This window comes from Balaenoptera acutorostrata, chromosome 8 (genome assembly GCF_949987535.1).
Source record: "Balaenoptera acutorostrata chromosome 8, mBalAcu1.1, whole genome shotgun sequence".
NCBI classification, from domain to species: domain Eukaryota; kingdom Metazoa; phylum Chordata; class Mammalia; order Artiodactyla; family Balaenopteridae; genus Balaenoptera; species Balaenoptera acutorostrata.
The window spans coordinates 35,425,628-35,444,293 of record NC_080071.1 but is presented as its reverse complement, the minus strand read 5'-3'; the positions used below and the strand labels follow the sequence as shown (position 1 = coordinate 35,444,293).

Below are 18,666 nucleotides of genomic sequence, written 5' to 3'. Positions count from 1 at the left end.
GATACAGAGACAGGGCTGGGGACAGCCACTCCGGGGACCATTGTAAAACCAGTTTTATGGAAGAAGCCACCATTGTTTAAAACCAAACCCAATCAAACATGGAATTCTCTCCAGCAGTACCAACTCCACTCTTCTCAAATGCACTCCCTCACAAAAGCCCCAGGCATTCTCAGCCTAGAGGGAACCAGAGCAAATAAATTTTCCTCTTTGTAGAACGTGGACTTTTGTGATTTAGGATGATCAGCGTCTTACACACACAGCTGACTATCTACTCAGACCCAGTGACCCTGATCAAATCAATCCACACAGATGAGGCTCTGGTTTATACAAAAGGGAGGGAGTTGCTCACCGAGCAAAATAATCCATTCCCTGCTCTAACGTGTTGGTTTTTTTTTTTTACGAAGACCTGACTCATGGTGCATTGAAAGCACAGTGCAGTTCACCCTCAACTTGTCAAAGGTCCAGCAGTTGTGTAAAGTGTACACCCTGCAATAACGTAAGGACCTCAGCCCCGGGGCTCCAGGGCTCCGGGCAGCCCAGCTGTCACTGCCACAAACAGGTGGTGTAAACGATAGCTTGGCTCAGCCCACTCAACTTGCCAAACCCTCCAGCAGCTGAGTGTCCAGCCAGAGAGCGGCACAGGCGACCACTCCACCACCAGCCCATGGAGCCCCGGCCACTCATCCTGCTCCTCGGCCTCTGCTCAGGTAAGTGCCAGGGCTGCGGGGCTCTCCTTCGAGGCTGAAGCACTAGAAGCCCCCGAACCAGAGTCTTGCTTCTTTGATGGGAACACAGAACGGCAGGGCTTCACCAGCCCCAGGCTGCTCTGTCAGTTTCTCACCGATGTTGGCTTGATTGGGTTTGTGGATAAAGATTTGTAGTTGGGTTATCCAATTAAAATAGGAGCTGCCTGGTCAAAAGCTACAAAGTAGACATGCAATCTCTCTTTCCTTCAGTGCCTGCATCTTAGTAATCCGTATGATCTGATTCACCTCTTCTACCATCCTGGAGCTGCTATCATAGTTGAACAACTATAGGAACTTAGAAGGGTGACTTATAATCACAAGCAATATGGTTAACAAATCTCTTTATGGCTCTAGGAGAATTCTGAAAATGAACAGGATAGATTGACAGCTCCATGTGCTGGAGGGAGAAACCTTTTCATAACTGTAACTAAACTCTCTCCATGAGAGATGAAATATTTTATAATTTTTTAAACTCCTGAGGCTAAAAAAAAAAATTCATATGAATGCATTACGGCCTACTTTTTTTTTTTTTAAAGGACACTACTATATGTAGGTTTGGGTTTGAATTGAAACCATAAAACCTTGCACAGCCCTTGACCTGCATTCAACTCTGGAATGTGTCACAACACAGCAGCTGAAAAGCTATCGTGAATCCCAAACTTCCGGTCGAGGGAAATAGATGTTTGCTGATTGCTTCATATAAAAGTTTACTGGTGATATCATCTCAACTGAGAAACAAGGCGGCTGACATTCTGTGTTTTCTCTTCTCTAATATTGCTCTGACAAACACAGGTCTTCTGGGCAAAAGAGGTGAAGAGCCTTATTATTAATGTTTTTCAATAGCAGAATTGAAGGAAATAGCCTAAACTCTGATAAACTATATCCTCTGGGATTTGGACTTGATCCAACCAAAGCTGGCTTGGTGGTGATGGTGGTGGTGGTGGTGGTGGTGGTGGTGGTGGTGGTGGTGGTGTGTGTGTGTGTGTGTGTGTGTGTGTGTGTGTGTGTGTGTGTGTTGCAAACACTACACTCAATGGAAATTCTTAAATGATATGTTTATATATAAAAATCCTTAAGAGATCTTTTAGGACACCAAAGATCTCCAAAAATGCAAGTTTAGCTATTTTTTGAAGTATGTGATATGTATTTAGATCAAACCTAGAGTTTGCTGGTGTCAATTCACATGGATAGTTAACAGAAATTTAGAGCAAGATGAGGCAATCCAACATCTTCAAATTTATATTATAGGGAAACTGAGGCTAAAAGACATGAACTGACCTTCCCAAAGTCACTTCATGTACAAACTTTGGAACGTGATCAGACTCCATTTTTTATGTGCATGGTCAGAGAACACAGCCTGAAATTGAAAAGGTAGCAAGAAACACAGCACCAGGTTGAGATAAGAATTACCCAAGGTGACTATTAACAGAATTCCTTTTGTCCAACCCACCAAGCTGTTCCTCACATAAAAATACAGATTGGACTAGTATGGTACAAAAGAACACTTTAAAATTGTGGCTGGGTTCCCCTACTTAGATTCAGTCCTTTGGGGGCAAAAGTGAGGGACACTTTTCCCTGTGTTAGTATAACACATAATGATCTCTATTCTATTTTTATAGCACTTTCATTACAACTTTTCCTCTCCCCCAGCTCAGGAATCCCAAGCACTTCATTACCACATTTCTTATGGCATATTACTTTCCAGCTTGTTTACAGTTATTTATGTAAATGGAAAATATCAATGTCCATGAAGGTAGGAAGACAGGATCTGTATCAGATTCATGCTGGAAAACCTCAAAGCTCCTCAAACAATGCTTTGCACACAGCAAATGTTCAACGAATATGTGAATGAATTAATGTTACCACCATCTGAATGGGGATGACCAGCATGATTTTGCTGAAAAGGGAGACTCTGACATTACGTATGTGTTTGTCTGTGTGTCTGTTCATTTACATCCTGCCTTTTAAAGAAAGTGTTTACTGTGATTTATTGAATCTGTGAAGAGGTGTTCCAATTCTCCAGACCATACTGGAGTTGGGAACAGAATCCTAGAATTCTGAGTTCAGGTCCTATAAGTTTTCTATCATTCTACCTTGCTTTGGGGAGGAAAAAAGAAAAGAATACCAATGAATATAGTCTAAGAAATGGAGACCTCCTTGGAAATTCCTTAGAAGTTCATTACGAAAGGCACAAGGCCCCTTGGCCTTAACGAGGGTGCAGAGGAGGAAGTGAGTGTCCCTGGAACCCTGACCGTGCCTGGCTCCCCAATGCTCCCTACTCCCTAGCAGAACTTAGGGTTGGCCTGCATAGTTTTCCTGCCACAGAATGCTGAGCATCTGCTCTCTCTGTTGCTTTCTAGTATGTTCTTCCTGTCAAACTGGAATAAACGGTCACTTAAAAATAAGCAGCCCAAGGTAACACCAAAGCAATAACCTCAAACCCAGTGGCCAAGGCACTCAGTGATCCACGCCAGTCCCCCACTGCTCCCACCGTGGGCTGGGTGGGCCCCGGGACAGACAAGGCATGGAGGACAGAGGACAGCTGCATCCCAGGGGCTCAGTGGGGCACCTGCAAAACCTGGGTCTTTGGACAACATGCTGCTCTAAGGGTCCTCACATGCAGGTAGTTTGGGGGAGATACCACTTGAAAGCTCTGCACAGACCCTTTTAGGTCCAGAAAATTTGGGAAACTAGAAATGAAGAGGTAGGCTAGGTAAGGCATTCAATACATAGAGTCCAGGAAGGTCATAATGAAGATATCTGAGCTATACTGAAACCTTCAAAAATCCGAATGGACGTGATACATTTGCCTTTAGGGAGGTGGTGAAGAGCACAGGCCCTCTCGTCAGACGGCCTCCACTTATAATCCCACCTCTAACTAGCTGGGAGCCATGAATACATGGCTCAGCTCTCCAGACCTCAGTTTTCTCATCTGTGAAGTAGGAGTAAAGACTGACCTCATAGGATTTTTATAAGGATTCAGTAAGGTAATACAAATACAGGACCTTTAATAAAGCTCTACAGGCTAATTAAAACACATACTTTTGGGAGCATGAAAATGTTTCAATTCATTCCATAGCATTGGTTATTTCAAACTGATATAAAGTTCTGGATGAGAAATAATGGTTGAGAGCATGGGCTCTGGGTGTCAATCCTGGCTCCACCATTTATGAAATCTGGGCCTCAGTTTCCTCATCTGTAAAGCGAGGACCATGATAGTACCTACCACACCCAGTTATGAGGATTGAAAGACTTAGTACATATAAAGCACATAGAAGAGGGGCTGGCACAAGACAAGTTGGGTGTGTTATTATTTTTGTTGATCAATAAAGATAGAAAACGGAATTACTTTTTACTTAATAATTATTTTGTTGACAAACGCTTCCAAACTTAGGATCCAAGGAGAAAAAAAAAAAAAAAACCAATCACCTGCCTTAGCGGTGATCGGTTAACACAACTGGGAAAAAAGGGAAAGCATCTCACTCGTTTCATTTTTAAAGTTGTCTTGGCCCAGGGAAGAAGTGTAGTTTCAGCAATAACCTGCGGAAAGGGGAGATCTGGTTACATGAATCCGGGCAAATGGATTGTGTGTCTACTTCCTCTCCCAGCCCTGAACAGGCAACCCCTAAACCACAGCAGGCTTGAGTTACGGAGATTCTTCATAAGGCACTTGTTGGAATTTGGAACACATTTTCTCATAGGAATAATGGCACATGTAGCTGTACAGTTTCCAGCACATTCATAACATTAAAAGTGAGCGCAGGAGCACGGCACAGAATGACCGGCTCTAACTTCAGCTCTGCCCTAGCCGCATGACCGCAGACAAGTCAGCCCACTTCTTAGAATCTCAGGCGAGAATGTCTGCCTGCCTGCCTGCTGGTGAGGACCACATCACGCTGGACACACAAAGCCTGTGGGCTCTGAGAATACTAGATGATATTGCCCTCCATCCTGAAGGAAAACGTAGTAAAGATTCCTTGGAATCATTCATGCTCCAAATAGGAGCCCCAAACCCAGGTCCGCAGAACATGTGGTTTTCGCTCTTAGCAACTTAATTGGGACATGGGCCCATCAGCAGTGATTATTTTTTTATTTTTAAAATTATGGAAAAATATATAAGTATGTAAGATTTACCATGGTAAAATACACATTACATAAAATTTCCATTTTAAAGTACACAATCCAGTGGCATTAGGTACATTCACAATGTTATGCAACCATCACCACTAATTCCAGAACTTTTCCATTACCCCAGAAGGAAACCCTGGGCCCATTAGCAGTCACTCCCATTCCCCAGTCCCCACAGTCCCAAGTAACCACTAACCTACTCTCTGTTCTATGGATTGACCTATTCTGGATATTTCATATAAATGAAATCATACAATATGTGCCCTTTTGTGTCTGACTTCTATCACTTAGCATAATGTTTTCAAGAGTCATTCATGCTGCAGCATGTATCAGAACTTCATTCCTTTTCATGGCTGAATAATATTCTACTGCATAGATATACCACAATTTGTTTATCCATTTATCCGTTGATGGACATGTGGGTTGTTTCTACCATATTGCTATTGTAAATATTGCTGCTATGAATATTCATGTACAAATTTTTTGTTTGCTTTGGGGGTTTTTTGTTTGGATTTTTTCTTTTGTAAATTGAAGTATAGTTGATTTACAATACTGTGTTAGTTTCAAGTGTGCAGCACAGTGATTCAGTCATATATATATGTATATATATTCCTTTACAGATTCTTTTCCTTTATAGAATATTGAGTGTAATGCCCGTAGGTCCTTGTTGGTTATCTATTTTATATATAGTAGTGTGTATACGTTAATCTCAACCTCCTAATTTATCCCCCCCCCACCCCCACGTACAAATTTTTGTATGACCAGTTCGTTTGTGGATATACCCAGGAATGGCATTGCTAGGTCATATAGTAGCTCTGTGTATAACTTGTGTGAGAAACCACCAAACTGTTTTCCACAGCAGCTACACCATTTACCTCTCACCAGCAACATATGAGGATTCCAGTTTCTCTGTAACCTCACCCATATTTGTCAATTTTAATTTTGTTAATTATGGAATAACAACCTAGTGGGTGTGAATCAGCATCAGTTTTGGGCTGTTCATAGCATCATGAGCTCTGAGGCCAGCCAATCTGAGATTTCATTGCATCATGACCAGATTCTGAAATACCAAGACCGACTTTGTGTGGACCTTTCTTCTTGTGTGTGCGTGTTCCTAGCAAACCTGATGCAGCCAGATGCTGGGTGAAGGAATGTCATCTGTCCAAAGTACAAGTGCATGATAATCTGGCATGCCCCACTGGGAAGGGACCACACTAGCAGCTGCACTTGGAAAGGAATTCAAGGCAATAATAGCTGCATCGGGGAGCCCTTCAACGAGGGGGCCTGCGTGCCTTCCATGAGCTGGCCACACCTCAGTTACTCACGTTAGTGTGTGTGGAGGGTGGGAGCAGACTCTGACAGTGAGTGTGTTGTTTGCTGTCTCAGCTGGCCTCGTCCTGGGCTCCGAACATGAGACCCGCCTGGTGGCAAAGCTATTTGAAAACTACAACAGCGTAGTACGGCCCGTGGAAGACCACCGCAAGGCCGTGGAGGTGACGGTGGGCCTGCAGCTGATACAGCTCATCAACGTGGTGAGACAAGAGAGCTCCAGGCTCTCCACACCTCCCGCCCCAGGGCATCCTCCCCCGGCTCCTCTCTTGTCCTCCTAAAGATGGGGCCTTATCTTTTTTTCAGGATGAAGTAAATCAGATCGTGACAACCAATGTTCGTCTGAAACAGGTAACTCAGCTAGATAATTGCATTCATGTTGTTTTTATTCACCCTGAAATTTAACATGGGCCCAGAGGGAATCAATTTAGGTAACAGGGATATGTACCAAAATGTTAAAAGTAGATATTTTGGGGTAGTGGGACTGTGGATCATGTTTTGGTGTTTATTTTTTTATTGTACTTTGTGCTTTTTCTGTGTGTATTAGTTTGCTAGGCCTCCTGGAACAAAGTCACAACCTGGACAGCTTAAACAACAGAAATTTGTTGTCTCACAGTTTTTGAGGCCAAAAGTCCAAAATTAAGGTGTTGGCAGAATTGGTTCCTTCTGAAGTTTGTGAGGGAGAACCTGCTCCAGGCCTCTCTCCTTTGCTCAGAATTGGTTGTCTTCACGTTCACATGACTTTCTTCCTGAATATGTATCTGTCTTCACATGTCCCCATCTTATAAGGACACCAGTCATATTGGATTAGGGCCCACCTTAATGACTTCACTTTAACTTAATAACCTCTGTAAAGACCCTAACTCCAAATAAGGTCACATTCTGAGGTCTTGGGGGTTAGAACTTCATATCAATTTGGGGGAGACAATTCAACATTGTGTTATCCAAATTTGCTACATTGGGTATATGTTACTTTCATAATGTAGAAGAAAATATAATACTTTAAAAAAAAATGATGTTGCGTGCTTGAGAAAAACATTCCCAATAGGGTCATTCTCCTTTCCTAAGGTGGGCAGTGTACCTGGTAGATCTGCTACCACTTGGTGGCGTTACTTGGGGCTACCTTTGTTTTCTCACGTGTAAAATGGGGTCAATAATCACTCCTGCCTCATGGGAACATTGTGAGGACTAAATGATGAATATGGGTAAAATGCTTATAACAGTGCCTGCATGTACTCAGTGCTCTGTGTTTGCTCTTACTTGTTACTAAAGGGAAAACTGAATTCTGAATCAAACCCTTCTTACTGGAGCACAATTTCTGTCCATACCTGAATTACCGTGCTCATCAGAGCTCTTGATAACCCTAGATTTTAAAAATATTTTTAGTTTTTTAATCGACCTAATGTCTTCATTTCTAGCAATGGGTGGATTGCAACTTAAAATGGAACCCAGACGACTATGGTGGCGTGAAAAAAATTCACATTCCATCGGAAAAGATCTGGCACCCAGACCTAGTTCTTTATAACAAGTAAGCACAACAGACAGGATGAGGAGGCGGACATGACGGGGGCAGGTGGAGCCCAAGTGCCCTAACGGAAGGGCTGCCACTCTTGGCATGCGTCTCACCACGGTTCACATTAAATAACCCTTAAAAACCAAGAGCCAAGTTGACATGCTAGGGTTGCCATATGGTGTCTCATGTTATGAATAGAAACAATTATCAGTGCCAAATTGAATCAGGGCTGCAGGGTGGGGGACATTTAATCCCTGAGAGCTCCTGTAGGGTATATGGCAACTATCCAAGGAACCCAAACATCATATAATTGAGTTCCTTGGAATTAAATGTCCTTCCGACCAATAGGTCTGAACCTCCTGGGGTTGTTATTCATCACATCTTCACAGCATCCCAAGATGCCGCGTGCTGCTGATGGCCTGGGATGCCTGTGCAGCCCGTCCGCTGGGCTCTGTGACAGACTGCACGTTGTGAAATTATAATGTGATTCAAGACACTCCAATTTAATGACACGTTCATTATCATACGCCCTTCATTTGTCAGGGAATGTTCATTGCAAAGAGCATCCTTCCCAGGCAGGAGCATTCAACACTGGCCTAGAGGATCTGTGGTCTGACATCCTACAGCACGTGTCTGGAGCGAGCAGGCTGTGCGTTCTAGCAGACTCACCAGGGAAGGTGGCCAGGGCTAGTGAGCAGAAATGATACCTTTTAAGACGACCCTCCCCAACTTTGATATTTTATTACATATTTTCCAATCCGACCTGGGATTCAAACTTGAGTCAAAGTACACAATCATTTGTATAAACTTTTGGACAAGTACGCTCATAGGACAGAGTGTCTATCTCTCAGAGTTAAGTTTCTCTTTTGCTTAGAATCTGAGGGAAGCAATTAAAATCCTCGGGTCCTTTTGATAAGCTCACTCAGAAAGACCCTCATAGGGGAGAGAATCCTGTTTCACCTGCTTAGAAGGAGAGACATAGACCATCCTTTCCCTCTGCTCTGTTGGGAGGGTCTCAAGCTGCATGGTTTTCTGGATAGAGCCTCTTCTCAGTCCCAAGGAAAAATTAACAAGAAGAAAATCTCTTGATTTTTTATGAAGTGAGGCAAAATATATACCACATGTCCCTGAAAGCCCAGCAAGGTAGACCCCACCCACTTTTCAGCACCTATTATACTGTCCTGCTCTCTGCCAAGGCCCTGGGGCGCGGGCTGTTTTGGGATGAGCGGACCACCCACTGAACAAGACCTGCAGAAACAGTTTGTTATTTTTTAGTATCTACCATGTTGCCTTTTTTAACGAGAAATTATTGCCAACGTTGGAAAATTGGGAAATACATTAAAATCTGAATTTATAACTTTTCTAGAAAAATCCAACATTCAAAAATATGGCAATTTTGGATTAAAAGTCTTGATTCCCAGCTTCCAAGGAAGAATCCAATATCAGGCAACATGGAGCCTTCGCCCCCACGCAGACACCATGGCAGAGCCGAGAGGTGCCTTCCTCAGAGGAGAGAGGGTCTCTCCCCTTGCCAGGCTCAACCCTCCCTCCTTCCTTGCCTGCCTGGCCCTGGAGGCATCTGAGTTTGTGACCCCCACCCCACTGGGGTCTAAATAGTTCTTTAAAGGTAACAGACCCCTTCTTTAACCTGCTTGTCACCGTAATGAGCCACTAGGCATGTTTTTATTTAAAATTCCTGTTTTCTTTCTCAATTAACTTTCAAAGTATATCAGAGAAGGGATACATGGAGATTAACATCACAAATACTACTGAGGACTGGGAAGAAAAATCTGGCATACAGTGAATCCGTGTCACCTGTTATTCCTTTAAAGCTGTAGATTCTCAGGTTTGCCCCCAGATATCCTGATTCAGCACTTAGATGGTGCTCAGGAATCTATATTTTGTTTTATTTTATTTTTTATTGAAGTATAGTTGATTTACAATATTGTGTTAGTTGCAGGTATATAGCATAGTGATTCAGATTTTTTGCAGATTATATTCCATTATAGGTTTTTAAAAGATATTGAATATAATTACCTGTGCTATACACTAAATCCCTGTGGCTTATCTATTTTAAGTATAGTAGTTTGTATCCGTTAATCCCATACTCCTAATTTGTCCCTCCCCCTCCCTCTCCCCTTTGATAACCATAAATTTGTGTTCTGTATCTGTGAGTCTGTTTCTGTTCTGTAAAGATTCACTTGTATTATTTTTTAGATTCAGGAATCTATATTTTAAACAAGCACCCCAGTGATCCTTATTATCAGACAAATTTGAAAAACATTGCCACAGATAAAAAGTGATGCAGCGCAAAAGAAAGCTTCTATAATTAGCACCTGAATAATTAACAACTGTCTCCCGTTAACATCCCCAAGCAGAATTGAAGGCTCATCTGTCACTTGGATCCCTGTTCCTCTTTTATCCCAATTGTAGTGCAGACGGTGACTTTGCCATTGTCAAGTTCACCAAAGTGCTCCTGGACTACACTGGCCACATCACGTGGACACCTCCTGCCATCTTTAAAAGCTACTGTGAGATCATCGTCACCCACTTTCCCTTTGACGAACAGAACTGCAGCATGAAGCTGGGCACCTGGACCTATGACGGATCCGTGGTGGCCATCAACCCGGTAGGTGGTGACCTACTGTGAGGAGGTTGGATGCAGGAAAAGCGTGATTCAGTCTCCAACTCTGCTCCTCCATTATCATAGGCTCTCAGCACCCATTCGAACTTTGGGGATTGTCTAGCTTGATGGTTCTCAACTGGTTGGGAAGGTTCTTGATGCACTGCATAAGAGAACGACCTGGGGCTTAAATAATTCTCTATGCCCAGGCTCAGGCCCAAGAATTCTGATTTAATCAGACTGGGGTGGAGCTAGGGCACCCATATATTTTAAAGCTCCCAAGTGACTTGAATGTATAGCCAACATGGAGAATCCCAATAGTCCAAACCCCCTTATTTTACAGGAAAGGAACCTAAGACCCCAAAGCGAAGGTGAGCCAGGGTCCCTCCTGGGTATGTGAAAGTGCTGGGATCGGTTGCCTTGTCACAGCTGATTAGGAAACCCTACCCCTCCTCGGGGTGAGGAGGCTGGGAATTCAAAGTTTCATTCCATCTTCTCAGGAAAGCGACCAGCCAGACCTAAGCAACTTCATGGAGAGTGGGGAATGGGTGATCAAGGATTCCCGGGGCTGGAAGCACTGGGTGTTCTACGCCTGCTGCCCCTCCACCCCCTACCTGGACATCACCTACCACTTTGTCATGCAGCGCCTGCCCCTCTACTTCATCGTCAACGTCATCATTCCCTGCCTGCTCTTCTCCTTCTTAACCGGCCTGGTGTTCTACCTGCCCACAGACTCAGGTGGGTGCAGTTGCCATGGCGGCGGCTGCTGACCCTGATGGATCTCGGGCTACTATTTTGGGGGAAGCCAGAAATAACCACGGCTAATAGACAAATACAGGCAGACAGACCCAAATCACCATCCCTGGGAGGACGCATGTACTGAGTGGCCATGTGCAGTGGTGACGTCCCAGCTGGGGCAGACTACAGAGCAGGCAGAGAGCTGAAGGGGACTCTGAAGAAGCGCATACATAGCTCAGTCTGGTTAAGTGAATAACCACCAGCACCTATTTGCTGAATACCTGCTGTGTGCCCCAAAATGTGCTGGGTAAGGCGTGTATCACAGACACTACCGATGCCTCGTACCCCATGAAGTCACTTGCTGTATGTGACTAATCAGGTCTTGCCTCCTTTGCCCACTGCTTGCCCCTTGAAAATAGCTTTTGTGTATCTATTCTCCAGATGGCAGTATCTTTACACACAACACCATACTTCCCAAGTGGCAATTCTTTCTCCCATATCAGCCTGGACGACTTACTTACCTCTTACTGAGTAATCACATCTGTGACATAATTTCACCAGACACCAACAATCTACAGAAAAGGGGGAAAGGGAACACATATGCCTGCAAGCAAGTCATTGCTCTTAAACGATTTACGGCAGACAAGCAGGGAAGAAAGCAAGGTGGTAAGGTGGTCCTCAAACTTATAACAGATAACAATTTTATCAAAAGGCCAAAAAAAAAAAAAACCCACAAAAGTCTAAATCCAACTTTCCAACAAGGAAAAAAAACTTACACATTCACTCACTCAACATATACTGTTTAAACAACTGTTACAAGACAGGGATAAGGTAGAGAGTAAGGCAGAATTTTCCCCACAGAACATATGTTCTAGGGATTGTACTCATCCTTAAACAAATGATCACAAACAAATATTTTTTCCAACTTTCTAATCAAATGAAGCTTCTTAAAGTGAAGAGAGAAAACTCTAGGCAGGGCAATATGGAAAATAATCAGAGTTTCTATAAATATTAAATGATTTATGCTTGAAAGGCATTTAGAACAGTGAGACTGCTTGATAATTGTTAGCTATCATTATTATCATTAATCAAGAAATTTGATGTACCTTGATCAATATTTTATATTTATAATTCTGTTTTCTTTTTTACTTCTGAAGACTTTCCTACCCACCAGAAACTGACAATTTCTTGTTTGCATCCATTCTGGATCCTGTGTATATTCCTAGCATCTGGACGCATCCAGAATGGGAAAAGCTCCACACTGGAAAGCAGGGCCACACGAGGGGTTTCCCAGGACACAAACACCAAGACCAGCCCAAGGAAAGTCCCTTCCAAAGGCTCTCTACTGCATCTGAGCTGGTCAATCCCCACAAAAATATTCCAGTGCCATCCAGCCCCTGGCTTTCTTGTTTACTTGTCCAACCAAGACACCATCCGGGAATTGTTCACCCTGAAATTGGAGGGCCTGGAGAAAATATTCAGGGGAAGGGGAATCCCTCATCCCTTAGTATGAAAAACAAAAAAAGTCAAAACAAGAAAAAAACCCCAAATCATCCCCTTAGATGAAGATGAGAAAGTGAGTGGTGTGAAATCATTGATTTTGTCCTTTCTCGGCTTTGGTCTTGCAGCTTGCTCCCACAATGAGAAAAAGATACATGTACTTCTGGGCTGCCCATCCAACTGCTGAGTAACAAGTAGGCCAGGCTGCAGTTCAGTTTTGTGAGGTTTAAGACATTCTACTGCAGATGGAAAAACTGCCATCTGGGGTCTCGATTACAACCCAGAACATCTCTGGGTTCCCTGAGTTCCGCCAAGAAATGGAATGCTGGGCAAGAGGTGAAGTAGCATTTCCTGCTTGGCAGCCTCTAATGGAAACACCTGCCACTTGCCATCATCAGCAGAGTTAAGTTGCCAAGGTCTCATAGGAAATTCTGCAGAAAAAATTCCCCACAACGAGACCTTGAGAACATGCCGGTCACATTCCTCTCACCCTTGGGTTTTGGTGGTGTGCTCATTTGCTAGGGCTGCCTTCACCAAGGACCACAGACTGGTGGCTTAAGCAACAGAAATTTATTTTCCCACAGTGCTGGAGGCTGGAAGTCCAAGATCAAGGCGTCAGCAGGGTTGGTTTCCTCTGAGGCCTCTCTCCTTGGCTTGCAGATGGCTGTCTTCACCCTGTGTCCTCACATGGCCTTTCCTCTGTGTGTGTCTGTGTCTTAATCTCCTTTTCTGATAAGGACAGCGGTCATATTGGATGAGGGCCCACCCTAAGACCTCATTTTAATTGAATTACATCGTTAAAGGCCCTATCTCCAAAACAGTCCCTGAGGGGCTGGGGCTTAGTGTTTCAACACATAAATTAGGGTGGAAGAACAATTTAGCCCATAACAGGTGGGTTGTGTTTGTTTCTTCTTTTCTCCAGGAGAGAAGATGACTCTGAGCATCTCTGTCCTGCTGTCCTTAACCGTGTTCCTTCTGGTCATTGTGGAGCTGATCCCTTCCACCTCCAGTGCGGTGCCCTTGATTGGCAAGTACATGCTGTTCACCATGGTGTTCGTCATCGCATCCATCATCATCACCGTCATCGTCATCAACACACACCACCGCTCCCCCAGCACCCACGTCATGCCCGAGTGGGTGCGGAAGGTGAGCGAGCAAGGCCCCGGCACACTTTGCACAGGGCCGCCCCTCCCTCAAGGCATCCGCAGGTCTACTCTTCTGTGTGGCCAGTGGCCTCCTAGGTAACCCTTGTGGGCACTTAGGAACGGAAAGTCCTTTCTGGGCTGTAGGGGTTTTGGGGAAGGAACTTTCTTTGGCTTCTTGCTGGGTATAAATAACTCAAGCAACCGCCCCAGGGAGATAAGAAAACCAGAATTAACAAAGCCCATTCCAAACTCAACCTTAAAGAATCTCTTTGATTAGAGAAGATGAATAAATCACTATCCTTTTATTCAAATGCTGTGAAATCTTGAGATGTCTGTTTTTATGTCTTCCAGTTTGTGAACAGACTGCTTATATTTTTGCTGGTAGAATCATCTGCTGAGACTAGAATAAGGGCTAGAAATTGGGAGTGGGGGTAGGGAGCGGGCTTGATGAGAGATTGTCAAAAAGTTTTAGTGAGGAACTTGGTCTCAAATATTTACATTACTGAATTTTAAAATGTGTTAACATTTCCAATATGTTGGTTCTTTTATACATCTTCACAGAGACACTAACATCCAGTCTTTTGTGCACAATGCAAAAGATTTGTTATGAATTGACAGAGAAACTACTGCTTGCAATGTATTCTTTTGGGAGGAGAGACAGTCCCTGCCTCTCTAAAGGCCAGGTGACTCCTGGCAATACCTATGTTGCATTTCTTCAGGAACAAGAAACAGAAGAAAACAGTCTAGCTGTTTTGTGGGGCCGGAACCTTATATATATTTTTTAGCGGGAGGGGCCCTTTCTTTAACCTTTTGATCATGAGGACACAGGCCTTGAAAGAAGCGGGTGCCTACAGGGGATCTGGAAGCTTAAGCTTGATTCGTTTCTTATGCGCCAGTAGCTGCACACAGGCTCCCTCCAGTGGCAAGCTGCTGGCATTACAGAATCATCTCTGTTAGCCTTAGTAATTTGACAGGTCACAGGATACAGATGAGGAAGCTTTGAGAAAATCTAGTATAGTCCTTTTGTTTTAGGGACAAGGAGGCTGAGGCCCAGAGAAGCTGAATGATTCGCCAAAGGTCACATTGCTTATTCAAAATCAGAGTTTGATGCTTGCCCTGCTGACAATAATTCCCATACGTGGACTTCTTTTTTATTTTATTATAGGTTTTTATCGACACTATCCCAAATATCATGTTCTTCTCCACGATGAAAAGACCATCCAGAGAAAAACAAGACAAAAAAATTTTTACAGAAGACATTGATATTTCTGACATTTCTGGGAAGCCGGGACCTCCACCCATGGGTTTCCACTCTCCCCTGATCAAACACCCCGAGGTGAAAAGTGCCATCGAGGGCATCAAATACATCGCCGAGACCATGAAGTCAGACCAGGAGTCCAATAACGTAAGCTCTGTGGCTTGGGATCTGCACCTCTTGTTTAAATGGTCAAATGCTCGAGCACAGAGGGATGGGTTTGGCTTGATGGGAAGGTTGGCGTTCAAGGGGCAGCTACTGACGTAAGATGTGCCCAGTGACCCCCAGGCCATCTTAGCAAGTCATCATATTGTGAATAACCTATTTAAAAAATAAAGATCATAATGCCAGTGGAGGGATGATCAACAGATTGAAGAGTGCCTAGATGATGGATAGCATGAACATCGTGAGTCCATGATCGTCTTACGGAAATTCTAACACATTTCTCTCTCCCAGGCGGCCGAGGAATGGAAGTACGTTGCAATGGTGATGGACCACATTCTCCTCGGAGTCTTCATGCTCGTCTGCATCATCGGAACGCTGGCTGTGTTTGCAGGTCGGCTCATTGAATTAAATCAGCAAGGATGAGCAGAAAGCTGAGCTGAACCTCAGCACCGGGGAAATCTGTCTACTTGGATACACGCTCACTTATCAAACATTTAATTTTCTGTAGTTATCATTCATGACAAAAGTTTCTGTTTACATAAGGTTATGGCCTCAAAGTGTCTTCACGTTGCTTCTCCCTTCACTCCTGCTGTGGCTGCCTGGAGAGCGAACCTTTTGCAGGAAATGAATCTGGATTGCTGCATGAAGCGTTCATTTCCAACAGTGTCCAGAAGAATTTTGCCCGGGATAACTGAGCTTTTCTGTTAGTTTTTAAATTTTTAAATTATACCCAAAGAGTCTATCCTTTGCTTAAAAGTCAGTGTTGTACCTGCTAAAAAAGGCCCATCTACCAGTCCCAAAAAGATGAAACATTTGACTTGGAGAGAAAGAAAGCAGTAGAAAGACAATAGGAAAATTCTAGAATGGCCACCACAATGGCCACCACCGCAAACTGTCTCAAAAACTCACGTTTTAAAGTAGGTTTCTAGAACTTGGAGATGAGGGAAGGTCTTCCCAGTCTAACACAGCATCTGAGCTTGATGCTCGGGGTTTGAGGGAAAAGAGGTCCTAACCTGTATTGAGTGTGGGCCCAGGCACTGTGGGAATGGGCTCACAGGCATGTTTTTATTTATCCTCAGAACTCTCATGACTGTCCCTGTTTTACAAATGCGAAAACTGAACTTGAGGGAGGTTAAGTTCACAGCCCAAAATAACAAGTAGAGCTGACATTTGAACCTAGACCTTGTGGGTTCAAAGCAGCTCCAGGCTGGGCCAATTCATCTGCTCGCTTGCTCTTTGGATCAACTCTGGCTCCATCTGGGCCATTCTGCGACTCTGGTCAGTGTTTCTGAGAGGTTCAGTCCTAGTGTCAGCCATCTTTCTGCCTTCCCAATTAAACCACCTGCCTTTTCCCCCAGTCCTTACCCCACTCCTGTTTGGGGTTCTAGTTCTATAAATGAAATCAGAAATGTGTGCACATATCATCATCATTTCTGCAATTCTGGACAAGGAGAGAAAATTATTTCCTTTCTCCATAGCAACCTATAAGCCACAAGGCAGTTCACCCCAGAACTAGAAAATGTGCAGCCCTGGGCTCAGTAATGGTCATCAGATCTCCAGAACACATCTGATCCACATCAGTACCAGGGAGAACGGGGAATGGCAGTGCCAGGCAGCCTGTCTGAATGCAGGTGGGTTCAATCTACACCTCCATGGGACTCCCCATCACACACCCGTGGCAGGACTGAGTGCCTTCATTTAAGAGTAAACTAAAGGGAAAAAGGTTTGGCAATTCCTCAAAAAGCTAAACGTAGATGGGAGGGAGGCACAAGAGGGAGGGGATATGGAGATATATATATATATATATACATATAGCTGATTCACTTTGTTATACAGCAGAAACTAACACAACATTGTAAAGCAACTCTACTCCAATAAAGATGTTAAAAAAAAAAAAAAGCTAAACGTAGAATTGTCATATGATCCACCAATTCCACTCCTAGGTATACACCCAAAAGAACTGAAAGCAGGGACCTGAACAGATACTTGGACACCAAAGTTCACTGCAGTATTATTCACAATAGCTAAATGGTGGAAACCACCCAAATGTCCATCAATAGATAAACAAAACGTGGTGTGTGTGTGTGTGTGTATACACACACACACATACATATACATACATTTATAATGAATTATTCAACACTAAAGAGGAATGAAATTTTAATAAATGCTACAATACAGATCAACCTTGAAAACATTATGCTAAGTAAATAAGCCAGATGCAAAAGGACAAATGTTGTATGACTCCACTTAGAGAAGGTACCTAGAGTAGCCAAATTCATTAGACAGAAAATAGAATAGAGGTTACCAAGGTTTGGGGAAGGGGCGAGTTATTGCTTAATGGGTAGCGCTTCAGCCTGAGATGATGAAAAAGTTCCGGAAATGGACAGTTGTGATGGTTGTACAACACTGTGAATGTACTTAATGCTACTGATTGAATGGTTAAAAATGGTTAAGATAGTAAATTTTATGTGTATTTTACCATAATTAAAAATAAAATAAAAATGAAAAAAGATGGCCAGTTTCACATTCTGTATATTTTACTACAATTAGCCAAAAAAGAGAGGGAGAGAGATTCAGCACCTAAGTCTGCTGCTTGCCTAATTTATCACAGTCTCCCAGGACTCACTATTGATTCAGAGGAGGAACTTAAAAATCATGTTGTCCATTCTAAGAACAAGGAAACTGAGGCTCAGAGAAGTGACCTCCCTCAGCTCACAGAGGTAGTTAGTGACAAGCCAGGTCTCTTAACTCCTGCCCTCATGCTGTTTCCTTTACATCAAACAGCCCATTTCTCCCCTAAAAGTGAGGCTCTCCAACATGTTCCCTGCTCACCACCTGTCCGGGAAGCCAGCAGGGTGGCCCTGAGTGGGTAGAACAATGTCACAGTGTGAAGCCCCACCAGCCCCTAAATACCTGTTGCATCAATCTGTCACCAAGTCAAGGACTTTCACCTTTGGAATCTCTTCCCTTCATTAAGGGCTGATCTCCTGGTGAAATGGGAGGGGAGGCTGGGATCTGTCTCCCCACCTAGAGGTGAGAGCCCAGCCCTGTCCTGCCCCATGTGGCTTTGTTGATGAGTGTGTCTGGGTAAAGGGGTGACTTCTTGGGAAATAAGGAGCATCCTCAAACTGGAACAAGACGGGTAAGTTTTCCTGGGGGATGGGGATTATAGACTGAAAAATGGAAGCAGAAATTATTGAGAGCTCGAATCCTGAAGTTATTATTTTTTTTCTTTTCTGGTTGCCAGAACTGGGGTTTTATCAAATTGGAAATTGTATTAACAATTAAACAAATCAGATGGGGAGACGTTTCGAGGCTGAGGTGGGAGGTATTTGCTTTTGCTCCAATCACTGAGGACCACGATGCCGTCGTGTTCATCCTGGGGGTAGGGGGCGAGGCGGAGGAGCGCAGGCGGCTGTCTCTTTCCTCGCTGCCCGAGTTCTCTCCTCACACCCCAACAGTTGGGTCTTGCTTTGAAGCCTGAGTTCCCCTGCTCCTAGTTCTCAAGCCACCATCTTCAA

The 18,666-nt window shown here is 43.8% G+C and overlaps 1 protein-coding gene across 1 annotated transcript; it reads left to right on the top strand.

Moving 5' to 3' along the window:
* Positions 1-437: 437 nt before the first annotated feature.
* On the top strand, positions 438-17,655 carry CHRNA1 (cholinergic receptor nicotinic alpha 1 subunit). The gene is made up of 9 exons (XM_007183300.2): positions 438-707; positions 6,261-6,406; positions 6,510-6,554; positions 7,622-7,731; positions 10,150-10,345; positions 10,840-11,077; positions 13,500-13,723; positions 14,888-15,127; positions 15,434-17,655. Exons 1-9 carry the CDS (start codon positions 665-667, stop codon positions 15,563-15,565), a joined length of 1,374 nt encoding a protein of 457 aa, XP_007183362.1. The 5' UTR covers positions 438-664; the 3' UTR covers positions 15,566-17,655.
* Positions 17,656-18,666: the final 1,011 nt, after the last annotated feature.

Bases quoted from the DNA above. Each gene is read 5' to 3' on its own strand.
- CHRNA1 (XM_007183300.2), top strand. From the start codon at position 665: ATGGAGCCCCGGCCACTCATCCTGCTCCTCGGCCTCTGCTCAG. The intron at 10,346-10,839 runs GTAGGTGGTGAC...CCATCTTCTCAG, and splicing joins CCGTGGTGGCCATCAACCCG to GAAAGCGACCAGCCAGACCT. The intron at 11,078-13,499 runs GTGGGTGCAGTT...TCTTTTCTCCAG, and splicing joins CTACCTGCCCACAGACTCAG to GAGAGAAGATGACTCTGAGC.